Source organism: Xenopus laevis, chromosome 2L (genome assembly GCF_017654675.1).
Source record: "Xenopus laevis strain J_2021 chromosome 2L, Xenopus_laevis_v10.1, whole genome shotgun sequence".
Classification (NCBI taxonomy): Eukaryota; Metazoa; Chordata; class Amphibia; order Anura; family Pipidae; genus Xenopus; species Xenopus laevis.
Window position 1 is genome coordinate 97,507,998 of NC_054373.1, and position 16,497 is coordinate 97,524,494.

At 38.7% G+C, this 16,497-nt stretch overlaps 1 protein-coding gene across 1 annotated transcript; it reads left to right on the forward strand.

The window, feature by feature from the left end:
• Positions 1-3,270: 3,270 nt before the first annotated feature.
• rasl10b.L (RAS like family 10 member B L homeolog) lies at positions 3,271-16,220 on the forward strand (the record flags this gene model as incomplete). The annotated part of the gene is given in 4 exon segments (NM_001097120.1): positions 3,271-3,631; positions 6,288-6,634; positions 12,872-12,996; positions 14,480-16,220. Coding segments are annotated over 3 exon segments (612 nt in total). The 3' UTR covers positions 14,751-16,220.
• Between the last annotated feature and the right edge of the window lie 277 nt (positions 16,221-16,497).

Here is a 16,497-nt window from a genome sequence, read left to right on the forward strand (position 1 = left end):
AAGAATGGCTACATATGTAACAGGAAGTAGACAGCTGTTCTTCGGAAGGAGAAGCATGCTACATACAGTATGTAATAGGAAATAGCAGGTCTGTTTACAGAGCTGTGTGTGGTGAAGGAGTAAAACCTTAATGTGATTTATTCCATTACAGGCTGTGTTGTGGGGGTGACAGTTGCTTAGGTGTGATTTTAGTTTTTAAGTGAACTGCTAAAGAACTGGTTAAAGGCTGAAAATATTCACTTTCATGACTAAACATGTTTGGTGATTAATTGTATTTTTATGTTAATTAAACTTCAGTGAATGGGTAATTAAAATGTAATACCCTGTTGGTAATAAGATATGATGAACACTGGCAGTTCTTTTGTCTGATTGAAGGTTTATACGATACCTATGTAGGGAAGGCCAGCTCTGAATGCGTTATTGTGAGTATTCTGATTAGAATCTGTAATAGAGGGCAGAAGGCAGTCATGATATGGAATATGCTGAAAGGAGAAGACGCCTAAAATGAGGTTCGATTTTGCTATTTAATCTGCAGGCAGTAACGTCATCTTGCGTGTAAACTATAAATTATTCTGCACCTAACGTCACAGGCTTGTTTTGATCAAGTGCAATACATTTGACTTATTTTCCTTGATGAACAGGATTTGCTCCAGCTCAGAGACAGTATCTTATTCAGCAGCTCAGACATTGATAACATGACCTCAGTGTTAACAGATTGATGCAACTGTGATACTTATACAGTAAATCTTCTGATTCCTGTTGGTCTCTAGTAGTGAATGAAAAATGCAAAGTTATCCAAGAAATTGCAGGGTTGCCTCAGACGTTAACATTTAACAATTCTTTTTAGATATCCAGTGCTTGCTCCTCCAACTTAAAGGAGAAATATAGCCACACATTTATTAGCAGCATTATTACCCCATCATTGGGGTGCAGATTATTGTGTATACTGTATATCGTTAATGATAATAATAATGATAAAAAAACAAAGACACCCTGTGTGTATATTATATATATATATATATATATATATATATATATATATATATATATATATATATATATATATATATATATATAAATATATATATAAATTCCTGCAGAACTACACTCCATAGACTGGAAAATCAAACCACCCTCTGGCCACTAGAGATTCTATTATTAAAGTGGTCTCAAGAGAATGTACAAGGCAAAATGAAGAATCAATCAATACTTATACATTGTTTATTTCATTTTCTATTAATAAAAAATGTCTTGTTTTGTTATAATTTCATAGGTTTATATTTATATGGGACAACAGTGCTGTGTCAGTTTCGGGCATTAAAGAGTACTGTATCTACGTGACAGCAATTAATATAGCAACCCCATAGGTATTTGCAAATTAACACTAATAAACTGATAGTATGTGGCTGTGACTGCCACAGTCACTATTTTATTCAAAGTGTTACCCTTCTTCTTCTCTAAGTAGTCCCGAGGGAAGAAATAGCAGTAGAAGGCTTCTTACACCAATGACTTCTGAAAAGTAAAAGGCATGCAAAACATTGAAAAAGAGACATTTTAATATCACATCAACTGCATTAGTAGCAAAATGATAACATGCCAGGCTAGATTGGCCACCCAAATCCAATTAACAATAGCAACTGTTGTGTATTTCCTGTTTGTGTTCTGAGCTGGCTGTTCCTCAGTATGTAATGAAATCATCATGTTCCTAAGTTTATGTGGGCTCCGAAATGTGACTGTTTAAAGCTGTTATGCCTCATTTTCTGTGACCTGGCATCAGCTTAGAGTGACCTTCCCAGTCGCTTGCCAGCAGCCTCGAGCCCAGATTTCTGTTTGCTGGAGAATAGGCCTATATTTAGCTTTGGTTTAATTAGCAATATGGCCAGTATGTCTTAGAAATGATAGATTAGTAGGCATTTGCCAAGCGTAACTGATACTAAACCAAGTAAGAAGGTATCCAAAAGGGCATTAATGGGTCGTTGTTGTAGAGACATGTCACAAAATTTGCTACAGGTTTACTAAGTTTGCATTTAACAATGCATAGCAGCCAGATGTTAGCTTTCAGACAGGTTAGCAATATCACTAAATGCTGCCTGATGATTGGTTGCTATGGGTTTCAAGACTTAGTGAAAACTAAGCAACGTATTTACTCTTAGGGGCATATTTATTATGCTGTGTAAAACTAAATTCGCTGAAAACAGTGCTTCGATTCCACTGAAAACGGGCGACTTCGATTTCTGAAGTAGCCCGAAGTTGAGGCAACTTTGGAAATCGAAGTGCCGCGAGTGCATTGGCGCTAGCGTTTTGTCATTATAGCAGACGGTAGGCAGGGGGAGGGCAGTTCAGGGAGATTATCGCCCCGCAGAAGAGGCGATTAGTCTCCAGGCGACTAAATCTCCCTGAATCTGCCTGTGTTCTCAAACAGAGCATTTGTTTTTTTAGATGGGGTCAATGACCCTCATTTAAAAGTTGGAAAGAGTCAGAAGAAGAAGGCAAATAATTAAAAAAACTATACAAAAGAAATCATATAGGCCAATTGAAAAGTTGCTTAGAATGGACCATTCTATTACATTAAAAGATAACTTGAAGGTGAACCACCCCTTTAATATCTGAAAAGAGGCAATATATACATGTTGAACATGAGCCCAGTAAATGGGGCTTGTACTAAAAAACATTCTATTATTGTAATTAAGAGAGATGTAATGTTTTTATTTCTTTTACTAAACAGTGTATTTTAGTGAAAATTTAAAGGGGTAATTCACATTTAGAAACAGGGTTTGTGCTACTGCCACATTGTAACAAATATCTATGGTACCGCTCAATAAATAAATATTGGATCAAAAATGTAAAATTATTATAAAGAATAAAGGAGAAAACACTCACAGTTCACCTCAGTCCCAAGGTGCAAGATCAAAAGTACTGTATCCAAAAATAATGTGAGGATCTCCAATAATGAAGAAACAAATATAAAAAGTAGAAAAAATTTATTAGGACATAAAATCTAACGCATTTCGTGCCTAAAGGGCACTTACTCATAGGCTGAAAATGTAAAGGGGTAATTCACCTTTATGTTAATTTTAAGTGTGTTGTATAATGGCCTATTCTTAGCAACTTTTCAATTGGTATATAGGTTATAATTTTTGAATGATTTGCCTTCCTTTACTTGCTCTTTTCAAATGGGCACCTGAATTGAGTATTTCTTAAACATACAAAGGTATCGACATGTTTTCTGTAGAATATTTTTTAAATTCTTTGATTTCCTGTCTTTTTACAGTGGATTAAATCTTTTTCCATATGGCATCGGAATAACATTGATCAACAAGAGTGAATTTCTGCATCATTACCTGTATTGAATGTACACATGCATTCTGATGGACTTCTATGGGCATGCATGAGGATCTTATTAACATGGTATTTGTGTAAGCATTGATGGCGTCAGCAAAGTGGTTTCCAACAGTTTTAGCACTAACTTCTTATGGGTCCTTGTGCCGTTGACATAGCGTGTTGTTAACGTTAGTGGAACAATTGGCTTATTGGACTGCAAAGCACCAGAAACCATTTGGAGATATTGTTCTCAGGTGTGCTGGACAGTTGGAATTAGATTCTGGATCTTGGATCTTCTGTTCTTGCTATGGTAAGGTATTTTTATTAATAATTTCGTCATCACTGCTGTTTTCCAAACAAGATGTCACAGACTTTTGTTTGTATGTGAGAATGGCTTAAAAAAAGAATTGCAACAACACTTGCATCATGTGATTTTGCTGTTGTTCTAGATAGAGCTAACAGGGTGTATTGACAGAAATGCAAGCAACTTCAACGTAGAAGTTAATGAAGAACAGATTTGATCTGTATGTTTATGGTTAGCTACCAAAACTGCCAGTATATCAGTCACATAGTTCAGAAAAAATGATCAGATCTGTATCTTTAAACAATCCCCCCCACTATATCCTCTGCTGTACACTTGCTTATTGCCTGTGTAGTCAAATGTAAGGTTATAATACGCACATATGCACATTAGACGGAGACAAGAGGTGCCGATATAAAAAATAAAGTACCCCCTCTTGTAACATATAAGAATATTACAAGTTACCAAGGAGTTCCATGACCATATAAAAACACAAGTGTTTTTATAAAACACAAGTGTTTTTATATAGGTCATGGAACTCCGAGGTGACTTCTCTATCCTTATATTTTGCAACAAGGGGTACATTATTTATTTTTTAATACACAAGTTTTAGTGAGATGTGACAGAAATGACATCACTAAGCACTGTTTACAAGGATTTAATTTACAGGATACTCATGGCTCTTGTATATTATATATTATGAATAAAATACCCCCTAATTTATAAGGATATTATAAGTCACAGAGGAGTTCCATGACCATATAAAAACTAGGGATGCACCGAATCCAGGATTCGGTTCGGGATTCGGCCTTTTTCAGCAGAATCCTTCTGCCGAGCCCAACCAATTCCTAATTTGCATATGCAAATTAAGGAAGGGGAGTGAAATTGCGTGACTTTTTGTCAGAAAACAAGGAAGTAAAACATTTTTCCACTTCCCAGCCCTAATTTGCATATGCAAATTAGGGGTCGGATTCGGTTTGGTATTTGGCCAGATCTTTCATGAAGGATTCGGGGGTTCGCCGAATCCAAAATAGTTGATTCGGTGCATCCCTAATAAAAACACAAGGCCAAAGTCAGAGTGTTTTTATACAGGTCATGGAACTTCCAGGTGACTTCTAATATCTTCATATTTTGCAACAGGGGGTACTTTAAATATTACAATACACAAGTTTCTGTAAGTCATGAAATGACATCACTACTCACCGTTTCTAACTGATGACATCACTAGTCACAGATTATAATTTACAAGATATTCATGGCTTTTATGTATTATATAAAGATAAACACTTTATGTTAATAGGCGCAAAGCAAAGATCAAGAGGAGACCGAATCCTTCTGCCTGGCTGAACCAAATGAGAATACTAATTTGCATATGGAGGGAAATCGTGTGACTTTTTGTCACAAAACAAGGAAGTAAAAAATGTTTTCCCCTTCCCACCTCCATTTGCATATGCAAATTAGGATTCGGATTCAGTTCGGTATTTAGCCAAATCTTTCGCGAAGGATTCAGGGGTTCGGCAGAATCCAAAATAGTGGATTTGGTGCATCCCTAATATATTGTTTTCATAAAATTTCAATAGTGCAAATGTATCAATTCAATTAACTTTTACTAAAAGAGGAAATGGTGATAAGCAGTTACAGAAAAGCTTTGACCATGGAACAGGGTATCAAGCCAAGTACTTTTATAGAGATTATGGAACTCTATGGTAGAGTCCTGCATCAGTACAAGTGGTAGGGTTTCAGACAGAAAAACCTCTATTCTGTTAACATGCGGTGCTGCATTTTAATAAGTTGCTGATAACTGACAATACCAAACACCAATTAAACACAATTTATAAAGGGAATAATGTACCCCCTAATGTAAAACATAGGATATAATAAGTTCCTGAGGAGTTCCATGAACATATAAGGCACATCAAAGGCCTCTGAGAGGGGTACATTTTTTTTTCTACACAAGTTTCAGTCATATGACACAAATTCCATCACTGAGCACCGATCATAACAGGATGAAATCACTTAGCACCGTTTGTGATATAATTTATAGTATATTATTGAGTATTACAGGTATGGGATCTGTTATCCGGAAATCCGTTAACCAGAAAGCTCAGAATTACAGAAAGGCCATGTCCCATAGTAATTTTTAAATCATAGTAATAATTAAAAAGTGATTTCCTTTTCTCTGTAATAATAAAACAGTACCTTGTACTTGATCCAAACTAAGATATAATTAATCCTTATTGGAAGCAAAACCATTTCTATTGGGTTTATTTAATATTTACACGATTTTCTAGTAGACTTAAAGTATGAAGATCTAAAGTACAGAAAGATCCCTTATTCGGAAAACCCCAGGTCCCAAGCATTCTGGATAACAGGTTCCATACCTGTATAATAGAGCAGGTTATTTATGGATTGTGCGTATATACTTGTTATTGATAATTCACACCAGAAAGAATTAAACAGAAGTTTGATTTATGCAAATTAAATGTCAGATGGGTTTTTTTAACGTTCAACTATGACACTCTTTTGCATATTTTGTGCATCAAGATTTTCCAAGGCATAATCCCAAACTAACCCAAATGGTTATGTTTTGTATTATTCTTACTATAATAAGGATAGATTAAAGGCCTACAGGTCTACATTGCTTAATGTTGATATGTATTTTTAGCCTTCTGTTATACGAGGAGATGCTTCCTGAATGTGGCTGAGCCTGCAGCTACCGGAATATGCCTCAGGGGGGCTGTCCTGCCAACGCCACGGACCGCGTGAGGGAGCCACCCACCACCGGCCCAGGGAGGCATGGTTACAACCTTCAAGATCGCTGTGCTCGGAGCCCAGGGGGTGGGAAAGACAGCCATTGTGCGGCAGTTCATGTACAACGAATTCAACGAAGCCTGTGTCCCTACAAACGCTCGCCGTGTCTTCCTGCCTGCTGTTGTCATGAATGGCCATGTCCACGAATTGCAGATCATGGACTTTCCTCCTATAACCTCTTTCCCAGTCAACACCCTACAGGTGAGCATAGTGGTGGAATACAGTGGAGTAACTTTGATCTGTATTAATTAGGGATGCATCGAATCCAGGATTTGGTTTGGGATTCGGCCAGGATTCTGCCTTTTTCAGCAGGATTCGGCCGAATCCTTCTGCCCGACCGAACCAAATCCTAATTTGCATATGCAAATTAGGGGCAGGGAGGGAAATCGCCTGACTTCTTGTCTCAAAACAAGGAAGCAAAAAATGTTTTCACCTTTCACCCTTTGCATATGCAAATTAGGATTCGGATTTGGTTCAGTATTCTTTTGCTAAGGATTCAGGGGTTCGGCCGAATCCAAAATAGTGGATTCAGTGCATCCCTAGTATTCATCCAAATGACTTACCTCTTAACTTAGTACAGTTAATATCTGTTAGAGGTTGCTACCTACTACTATGCCTATGCTGCGCCAAAATCTTTGGATGATTTTTACAAGGTATTAGTACATTTTTGCAGTTGTTTACCAGTGTGCAAAGATTTCCGTTCATTCTCCATGTTATAGAAAGTGGATTTTATTTGACTTTAACATGCCAATGTTCAATACACCTTTTGTCAAGTTCTATTCTTGTCTGCTTCTTGAGCAGACAAGAATAAATGTATAGTTTGGATAAAACATTCAGATCGATGGTTTAAAGTGTGTATGATGCTTCCTCTCCGCTGACTTCTCAAGTGACTCTAGGGGACTGCACATAAATATACATTTGAAGGAACCGTTTGACCATCTCTGCTGGATGGAGGTGAGGTAGAAAGGTGGTGTTTTTCCAGTGTATGAGAGGTTAAGTCTATGTTTTATTAATATATTGTGGTTAAGTCTATGTTTTTATTAATATATTGCAATAATTTACATTACATACTAAAATAGTTTGCCATTTCTTTGACAACCTTGAATAGATTTCCATCCAGTTCACTTTTCAGTCAGCTGATGTAACCTATAGGCACCTCAAGGCCCTCGAGCTATAGAGCTAGCAATGATGTGGCCTAAGGATGCTGAGAGTTATATTTCCATGATTTCCTATTCAGATCTTCAGAACCTTTCTACCAACAATTATTTTCCTCCTTCTGTGCTTTCTGTGTCCCCACACCCCATACAATTTATTCTGTTGCTCGCATCCCTCAGATTTGGTTACATAAGACTTCCATATTTAGGCAAGGGGAATCCTGCCACAGGCATGTCACTCAGCAACCTTTGAAGATGCCTCCCCCGTTATTGTATCTCTCAGCATCTTCCCACTCTGTTTCTTGTGCAACATCCCCTGGAGGGAGAAGGGATGACCCTCTTTTTCCAGCCTTATTAAGGAGCTGTGCGTGGGATAGAGTGACAGGAGAAGTGAGAGGGAAAAAAAGAAAGGGGGGATCAATTTAAAAGCACTTTGTCATTCCCAGCACCGTTTAATACTAATCAGGCACGGAGAGATTCATTATCTTACTACTGAGCAGCACTGTACATATGGATGTTAGCTGAATGCACTGTTGAAGGAACAGCAGGCTTCTTCAGGGACGTAACTACAGAGGAATCAGACCCTGCGGCTGCAGGGGGGCCCAGGAGGTACAGGGGCCCCATGAGGCTCTCATTGATGAGCAATTTGAACATATATTGGTAAAACAGGACAAACACTGGATATGTTGGGGGCCCTAAAATTAATTTGCTGTGGGGCCCAGCAACATCTAGTTACGCCACTGGGCTTCTTACATGGTAAATGAGCAAGTGGGGGCATAATAGAGGCAAAGGGGTTAAATCCCCATAATTCCCCAAGACGGCATGCAGTGGAGTTATGTTGTTAGAATTGTGAGCATCCCTATGGCTGCACGTGGGACCAACTTGAAAGTTCCAAATGATACTGTGAGCAGGAACAGATGAACAGACCGTTTTTAGCAGGTTAAAGGGATTGTTCACCTTTGAGATAACTTTTAGTATGATGTAGAGTGATATTCTGAGACAATTAGCAATTAGCTTTCAATTTTTTATTATTGGAGGTTTTAAGTTATTAAGCTTTTCATTCAGCTGCTCTTCAATTTGCATCTTATTTGCATCTTAAGCAATCTGGTAACTAGAGTCCAAATTACCCTAGCAACCATGCATTTGAATAAGAGACTGAAATATGAATAGGAGAGGGCCTGAATGTACGATCAGTAATAAAAAGTTACTATAACAGTACATTTCACACCTACATTTACTTAAAATAATGGTGCATGATTTACCAACAAAGATGCTAATAAGCATCCACCTTGGTAAATCGCGCATAAGTTGTAACACAGTCTATTGTGAGAACGCCCTTGATTACACTGGAATTCTGAAAAAAACAACTTTTTGTTTTTTAAACAAACATGGAGATTTATGTTTGATTTTGTGCTTAGCACTTTGCAGTTACATTTGTAAATGAGTGGTTTTAAAGTCATGTGACTTTAAAACCCACTGCGGTGTCAGGGGGTCTCGGACTAAATGCTGCCAGTTAAGAAAGATTTGGGGTGAATGCCCATATGCTATTATTGATGCACCTGAAAAGCACTGGGAATTACCTGTATGTCAGTGCCTCTACCTAATGGGATCTGCAAATAGACCTGCGGGTGGCTGCATTAGTAAACATTCAAACACACCAGGTGCTGTATAACAAATATAAACTTTGTAAAAAGGGAAATGCAGATTAAATATACATTCATATAAAACAATGACCCACTACCCTGAGGAACCTGTTGCAGTCCAATCCTGGCAACTCTCTGCCAGGCAAAGTCCACTCCTGGTGGATAAAGACTCTCAGACCCTTTCCCACAAGAGCTTGTACCTTCCCTGGTAGCACTATCTGCCCAAATACCTCTCTGGCTGGACAGAGGTAATTTACTCCCACGTGGCAGGCACAGCAACAAAACCTGTTCACAAAAAAGGAGACATGCTGGATCCTTTCTTTCTCTACCCTCCCTCAGGCAAACTCACCCAGGGGCTCACACAGAGCTGGAACAGGCACCCACGCAATGACATTCTCAGAGGCTCCCAGCTCTCCTAGCCAAGCACATAATTTGCTAGAATCTTTAAGTCATGCTCCCAACACCATTCACAGTGTGATTACAGCAAAGCCCATCCGACTGGCATCCATCTCCAGGAATCTCTATCTCATCCTGGGCAGCATCTCTCACAAATATCAGGGTCCCGTTATCCTTGAGCCCACACAGGGCATCACCATTCATGTGGTGTCTCTCCATAGTCCCAGGGTGCACAGTACCCTGGTAAGAAAATAACTCACAGCTCCATTCTCCTCGAAAATGAAACTAGAAATGGCAGTGTGTGCACATGGCTCTGCATATATCAGATACTTGTGCAGCAGTGACACCTTGTGACACCCTCCGGTATCTGCCAGACACACTGCACAGGGACAAGGCTCCAGCCCCTCCCTTCACTCTAAGTTCAACCTGTAGCTGAACAGGCAGGGGACTTCCCAACACTTGTTTTCACAGGAATTAACCATATCCTATGGATCCCTACAAAATTTTGACTGAATGACTCATACACCATTATTTTCCTATATCTCGTTATGAGCTAATCGGGGCCCTGGTGTAAGCAGAAACCCACAAAAAGGGTTGCTAGTTTTGGCAGGGATCATACCAGCTGGTGTGGGTCAGTGAGAGTCAAGATGGAAAGAGAAGAAATGTAATGGAAAAGGGCCAGAGTCCTGACATCAAGGGCCAAATAGGGAGGGGGTTTTGGCGAATGGGGCTGGTGTCTGTAGGAGCTGGAAGGGAAGATTTGGGTGGGCCAGAGGTGGATGGCATGAAATGAAAAACAGCCTCATTGCTAAGCCAAATGCAGTGTGCAAAAGCTGCAATCAGCCATTTTTTGCACTTTGCACTCTGCATTTGTCTGTGTGCAAATAACAACAGGCCTGTGCTCTCCATTTTGGATGGCTTTAGTCAGAGCTGTATTGATGAGGGGCAGATGGGGGAGGCACGTAGGCCCTTTTGATCCAGCACTTGTAGAAAGCAGCAGATCCCAGGGCACAAGTGCTCCATAGATGAGGGACACACTCTAGCTCACAAAATACTGAAAAAGGGAGCAGCGTACAAAAAAGGATCATATTTCATCGAATTGTTAAGTATATATAAAATGTACATAAAGCAATTTCCAATGACACTATATAATATATTCCTTCTCTTAAATAAAAACAATGGCATTGTCATGCTGTTTTATATATTAAAGGAACAGTAACACCAAAAAATTATAGTTTTTTAAAGTAATGAAAATATCATGTAATGTTGCCTGCACTGGTAAAACAAATCTGTTTGCTTCAGAAACACTACTCTAGTTCATATAAACAAGCTGCTATGTAGCAATGGCGGAAATTGAAAAAAGTCTATATGACACAGGTTAAATAGTGGATAACAGATAATACCATTATGTTCTAAAGAGCTTATCTGCTATCTGCTGTGTAACCTGAGCCTTCCCCCATTGCTACACAGCATCTTATTTATATAAACAAAAGTAGTGTTTCTGAAGCAAATTCAGCAGTTGTACCAGTGCAGGGCAACACTGCATTGTATTTTTAATTCTTTAAAACACTTTTTTTTTTTGATGTTACTGTTCCTTTAATGCTGCAAGGATGTTTAATTTAGTAACAATTGTGAGTATTATAAATATGTTTGTATGTTGAGTGGTTCAGTGCAATGAATATGTCAAAACAGTTAATGCTGCAAATAATATTATTTAAACAATGTACACAGGGATGATACAGCAACACAATGTTTCAATTCACTCATTCATCCACGACTTGGTTACTTATATATCAAGATTTAATAAACACATACACTAGGGATGCACCGAATCCGGGATTCGGCCAGGATTCTGCCTTTTTCAGCAGGATTCGGCTGAATCCTTCTGCCTGGCCGAACCAAATCCTAATTTGCATATGCAAATTAGGGGCAGGGAGGGAAATTGCGTGACTTTTTGTCACAAAACAAGGAAGTAAAAAATGTTTCCCCTTCCCACCCCTAATTTGCATATGCAAATTAGGATTAGGTTCGGTATTCAGCCAAATCGTTTGCAAAGGATTCGGGGGTTCGGCCGAATCCAAAATAGTGGATTCGGTGCATCCCTAACATACACAAATGCAAAGCTTTCAAATGTATACAAAATCAGTCTGATTGCATGCAGGGTGCACGGACACAAGGCAGCCCAAAAATTAAAACCTTGTGTTGCCATGAGCTGATGAATGCTATTCTGCAGGCACCTGTTCTTAAGGATGAACTCAGGCAGAGAAAGGCAGCATTGTGAGCAAAAATATTTTCATTTGCAACATAATAAAACAACTTGTCGTCAGTGATAATACTGATCGGTAGTTGTGCAGGATGTCATGTGGACAGCCCAGATAACTTTAGCAAGTTTGTCTTGAGTGGACAACCAAAAACAGATAACTGAATTATAAAAGCAAAGGTCTGACTGGCTTGTATGGGTTACTAGACCAAGGCAAATTTTTCCCAGGCAACTACAGGCATTGGCACGTCTTTGGTAAGAAAGCTTATATTGCCAGTCGCTAAAAGAAGACTCCAATCCCTGCTTAAACTGCAAAAAAGTTGGAGAATTTCTTTATCTACAATAAACCTAACCACTCCATGTGTTGCTTACTTGTTCATGAGTTTTGTATGATCTCTTAATTAAGATCATAGAGATCCCAAATGTAAAGCCTGGTTCTTGCCTCCTTCCCAGGCCTACCATGCTACTCACACTCCTTGTCTAATACCCTATCTTACTTCTGCGGGCTTTGAGTAAAGGTACCCTCCATCAGCTATGACCACAACACAACTCACTCCTTAGAAATGGAGGGATATTACAAGCTGCTGTTCCTTCCACAATCACGACCAATTGTGTAACCCTTCCCCTTTATTGCCTGGGCAATTTTAATTGGTCAATCCCCAGCCCCCAGAGAATTCAGGAAGAGGAGGGGAGGGCTGCATCCCTACACTACTCTCTAAGTCATTGGCCCCTATAATTAAAGTGATTATTGAAATTATGACCTGGGACAAAAGTGCAAGAGCACAAATGCACATACAAGTTGTCTTTGTAGTGTATTGGTCAGATCAAGGAAAGAGAGTACAAGTCTCTGTCATTAGCTCATGTTGAATACAGCTGTATATGCAAGACATATATCTTTATAATAATATGTTGCAGGAGTGGGCAGATGGCAACCTTTGTGAGAGTGTAAAATCTCATGTAATTTGATGTCTTTGGTGTATTGCAGGAGTGGGCAGATTCATGTTGCCGGGGGCTCAGAAGTGCACATGCCTACATACTGGTTTATGACATCTGCTGCTTTGACAGCTTTGAATATATTAAGACCCTGAGGCAGCAGATCTTGGAAACAAGGTGAGTGAATTTTCTATAGTCCCCTCGTTTTTTCCAGATTGATGACACAGGCTGTACAAAAAATCCCAGGGAATCTTTAAATTACGGGTTTCTAGTAATTTTTATTCTGCAACAAAAAAAATGGTCTTGGAGGAATTTAAAGAGAAACTAAAACCTTGCGGTCATTTTTCTATATTTAACATCATTTCATTGGCTCCCAGTCTTTCTCCTAAAGCCAATGCACATATGATTGAGTGGCTGACATCCAGTGACACTCTTAGGTCGTCAATCATAGCAGTCTACACAGGCACTGTAAATACTTTCAAGTACCCAAAGATGTAGTTTGAAAAGGGGAAGCATATGATGTGCATATGAAGTATATCTTATTGTCTTGAATTACTTCATTTATAAACCTTAAAGGGATACTGGTTTGATTTTGGTGGTGTCATTTTTAAAACTACATTGTCTTGCATTTACTTTACCATGTGCAATTATATTTTTAAACTACTAGATTTTTTCACTAATGATGTGTAGGTAGCAATGATCTTGTTTTTGCCAATAAAACTCCCAGACACCTCAGTTGGAAAGAGAAGACTGCAGTTGTGTATTTATGAAAATAACACTTAACATTGATTATCATGTTTAACACCTTCAAGTTGTAACAATACCATTTGTAGAACAAACATTTACATTAACCAGCAATCCTTACTCTGCTCCCAAATGTAAAGCCTGGATTCTGCCTCCTTTTCTCCCAAGCCCTAAACCGAGGCCGCCTACCTTTCAGCCAGGAACCCAGGCTTACCATGCTACTCGCACTCCTTGGTTTTTTTTTCAGTAATGGTGTGTAGGTAACCATGATCTTGTGTTTGCATGAACAGCTAGGAAACCATAAAAGCAGTATTTTTAGGCAGCTACTGCCTTGGTCACTAAGGCTTGAACACTAATGCCAGGCTTCTCTGGGCAGCATACTGCCTGTGCTGCTTGTATAGTAGGAATTTAACAGATACTTGAATCTCCTCCCTGCCCAGTCCTTAGTAGAGCCATTCAGGATGGAAGAATAATTAGGTACAGTTTTAGGACCTGTTATACAGATCTTCATACCTTAAGTCTACTAGAAAATCATGTAAACATTAAATAAACCCAATAGGCTGGTTTTGCTTCCAATAAGGATTAATTATATCTTACCGAAACATTTGTATTATTTCAATAAAATGGAGTCTATGGGAGACAGCCTTTCTGTGATTTGGAGTTTTCTGGATAACAGGTTTACAAATAATGGATCCCATACCTGTGTTATTTTTTAGCAAAGAGTAGGGCCTGTCATCTCGCCAACATGTTCAATAGTTCTTCCTTCATCCGTTTCTGTTCAAACTTCCAAATATTTGTTGGTAACATTAGAACTGGGAAAGATAGAACCTACTTAATAATAAACAGGTATTGGTAAGATGAAGTAAACATTTGTAAATATTTGTTTATGATAATGACCTTTTTTTATTTTTTTTAGAGTAATTGGTACCACTGAAACCCCCATCATTATAGTGGGTAACAAACGGGACCTTCAGAGAGGCCGTGTCTTCCCTCGCTGGAATGTTTCCCATCTGGTAAAGAAAACTTGGAAATGTGGCTACATTGAATGCTCAGCCAAGTATAACTGGCATATACTGCTGCTCTTCAGTGAACTACTCAAGAGTGTGGGCTGCGCGCGATGCAAGCACGTGCATGCTGCAATACGCTTCCAAGGAGCACTGCGCCGCAACCGATGCTCTATTATGTGAAGATACATAGGGCTGTCTTATTTGAGAAGCCATCAAACATTATTGGCTTGGTAAGCTTAGGAGCCTCTTCCAGTCCTAAAAAAGGCAATTGGATATCCGAGAATGTGTCCCAAAGCTGCATTCTAGTTGGTGGATTTGAAGAACAATTTAAGTGAGGTATAAGTTTGATGTGGCAGTTACCTGCTCCTTCTGATCCATGTCATTTCTGTGCCGAACTGAATCTTTTTCCTTGCAGCACAGTAACAGCCTAAATATGGAACACCAGAGGTGCTGATCCATAAATTGAAATTCTCTGATATATTTTCCTGGGCTTAAGAACTCTTGTTGATAAAGAAGTAGCTTGTGTTACACAGGACACAGCGATATACAACAAACTTAATGTCGGTCAAGATAAATGCAGTATTACACTAAATCTCTCAGGCAGATGGACCCGCGATGTCACTTCCCATAACAATGGGTCACCATCTTGTTATTATTAGCTTTGGCTACGTTCAGTCTCACTCTCCCTGTATTCGTTTCTGTAGATGTATCAAAATGTAAGTAGCCCAACAAGTGCCCACAGTACATTTTCATTTTTCCTTCTGTACTTCAAACACACTGGGCTTTCCACCCTTCAGTTACTGACCTAGCATTTTTTTGCCAGAAGTTATTTTAGTCCTATATACCAAGTAGATACCACGTAGAAACTAATATGTCCACTTCAGCAAGAGAGGCCCACTTGGAAACCCCTTTTGAATTTCTGCCTCTGTATATTTTGTTTGGGAGCCATAGATAAGATTGCAATTGAAAGCTCATGTGCCAAGGAGGGCAGAGAATAATATATGTGTATTTATAACTGTGGAGTTTTTTATAAATCTAGTTTCCCATTAAATGTCCTTTTGGAGGTCTCTTTGTAACAGCAAAAACTCAATAATTTGTGACGGCTTCTGAAATCATTGTTTGTATGATTAGTTCTGTGGAATGTTCAGCTCATGTTTTGCTGTTTTCTCCTTTATTTGTTCTTCTGTTGATACCAGGCATGATAAGCCTTTGGAACTGCAGCTGTTACACAACTATTCTTCCCAAAATCCCCTTCCCCCGAGGAGTAGTTCTACAACAGTTGGAGCACCTAAGGTTTTCTGTGTCTAGCCTATACTCAATAACGATCATGCCAGTGAAGAATTTTTATAAAAGGGTCACTGTGATTGGTCTGGCATCATCTGCACATTGGGAATTCAATAGGGAGTTGTTATTCATGTAAACTAGTTATGTTGTTATTCCTAAAATTAAAATAGATGACCATTCATATAACCTTCAGTCTCTTCGATGTGGCCACAAAAGTAACATTGCTTTAAAATAATATGTAATACATTTCTGTTTGTTTGCCATAGACAATGTTATATCTTTTTATTTGTGGAAAACTGATTTCTTTTCTTACTGCTCTTTCAGCACCAAAGGGAACTTTTCTGCTTAATAAAAAGATAAAACTTTCTTTTGTAGAGTGTGTGTTGTTATAGATGTCCGAGTTCTTTGAGGCAGTGTAAGCGCTAATTGGCGTTCATTTGTAATATATATATATATATATATATATCGCAATGCATTCACTGATTATAATGGCAATCCAGCAGCTGCGGTTCAAAAATGGAACTTGTGTATAACTAGTATTAATCACTATTCTTTAATGAATGGAAGGCTTTTTCATATAATCTTGGGCAAGCAATAATCACCAGAAGATACTACAGGCTGCATTTCCCAAAATAATTGCCAT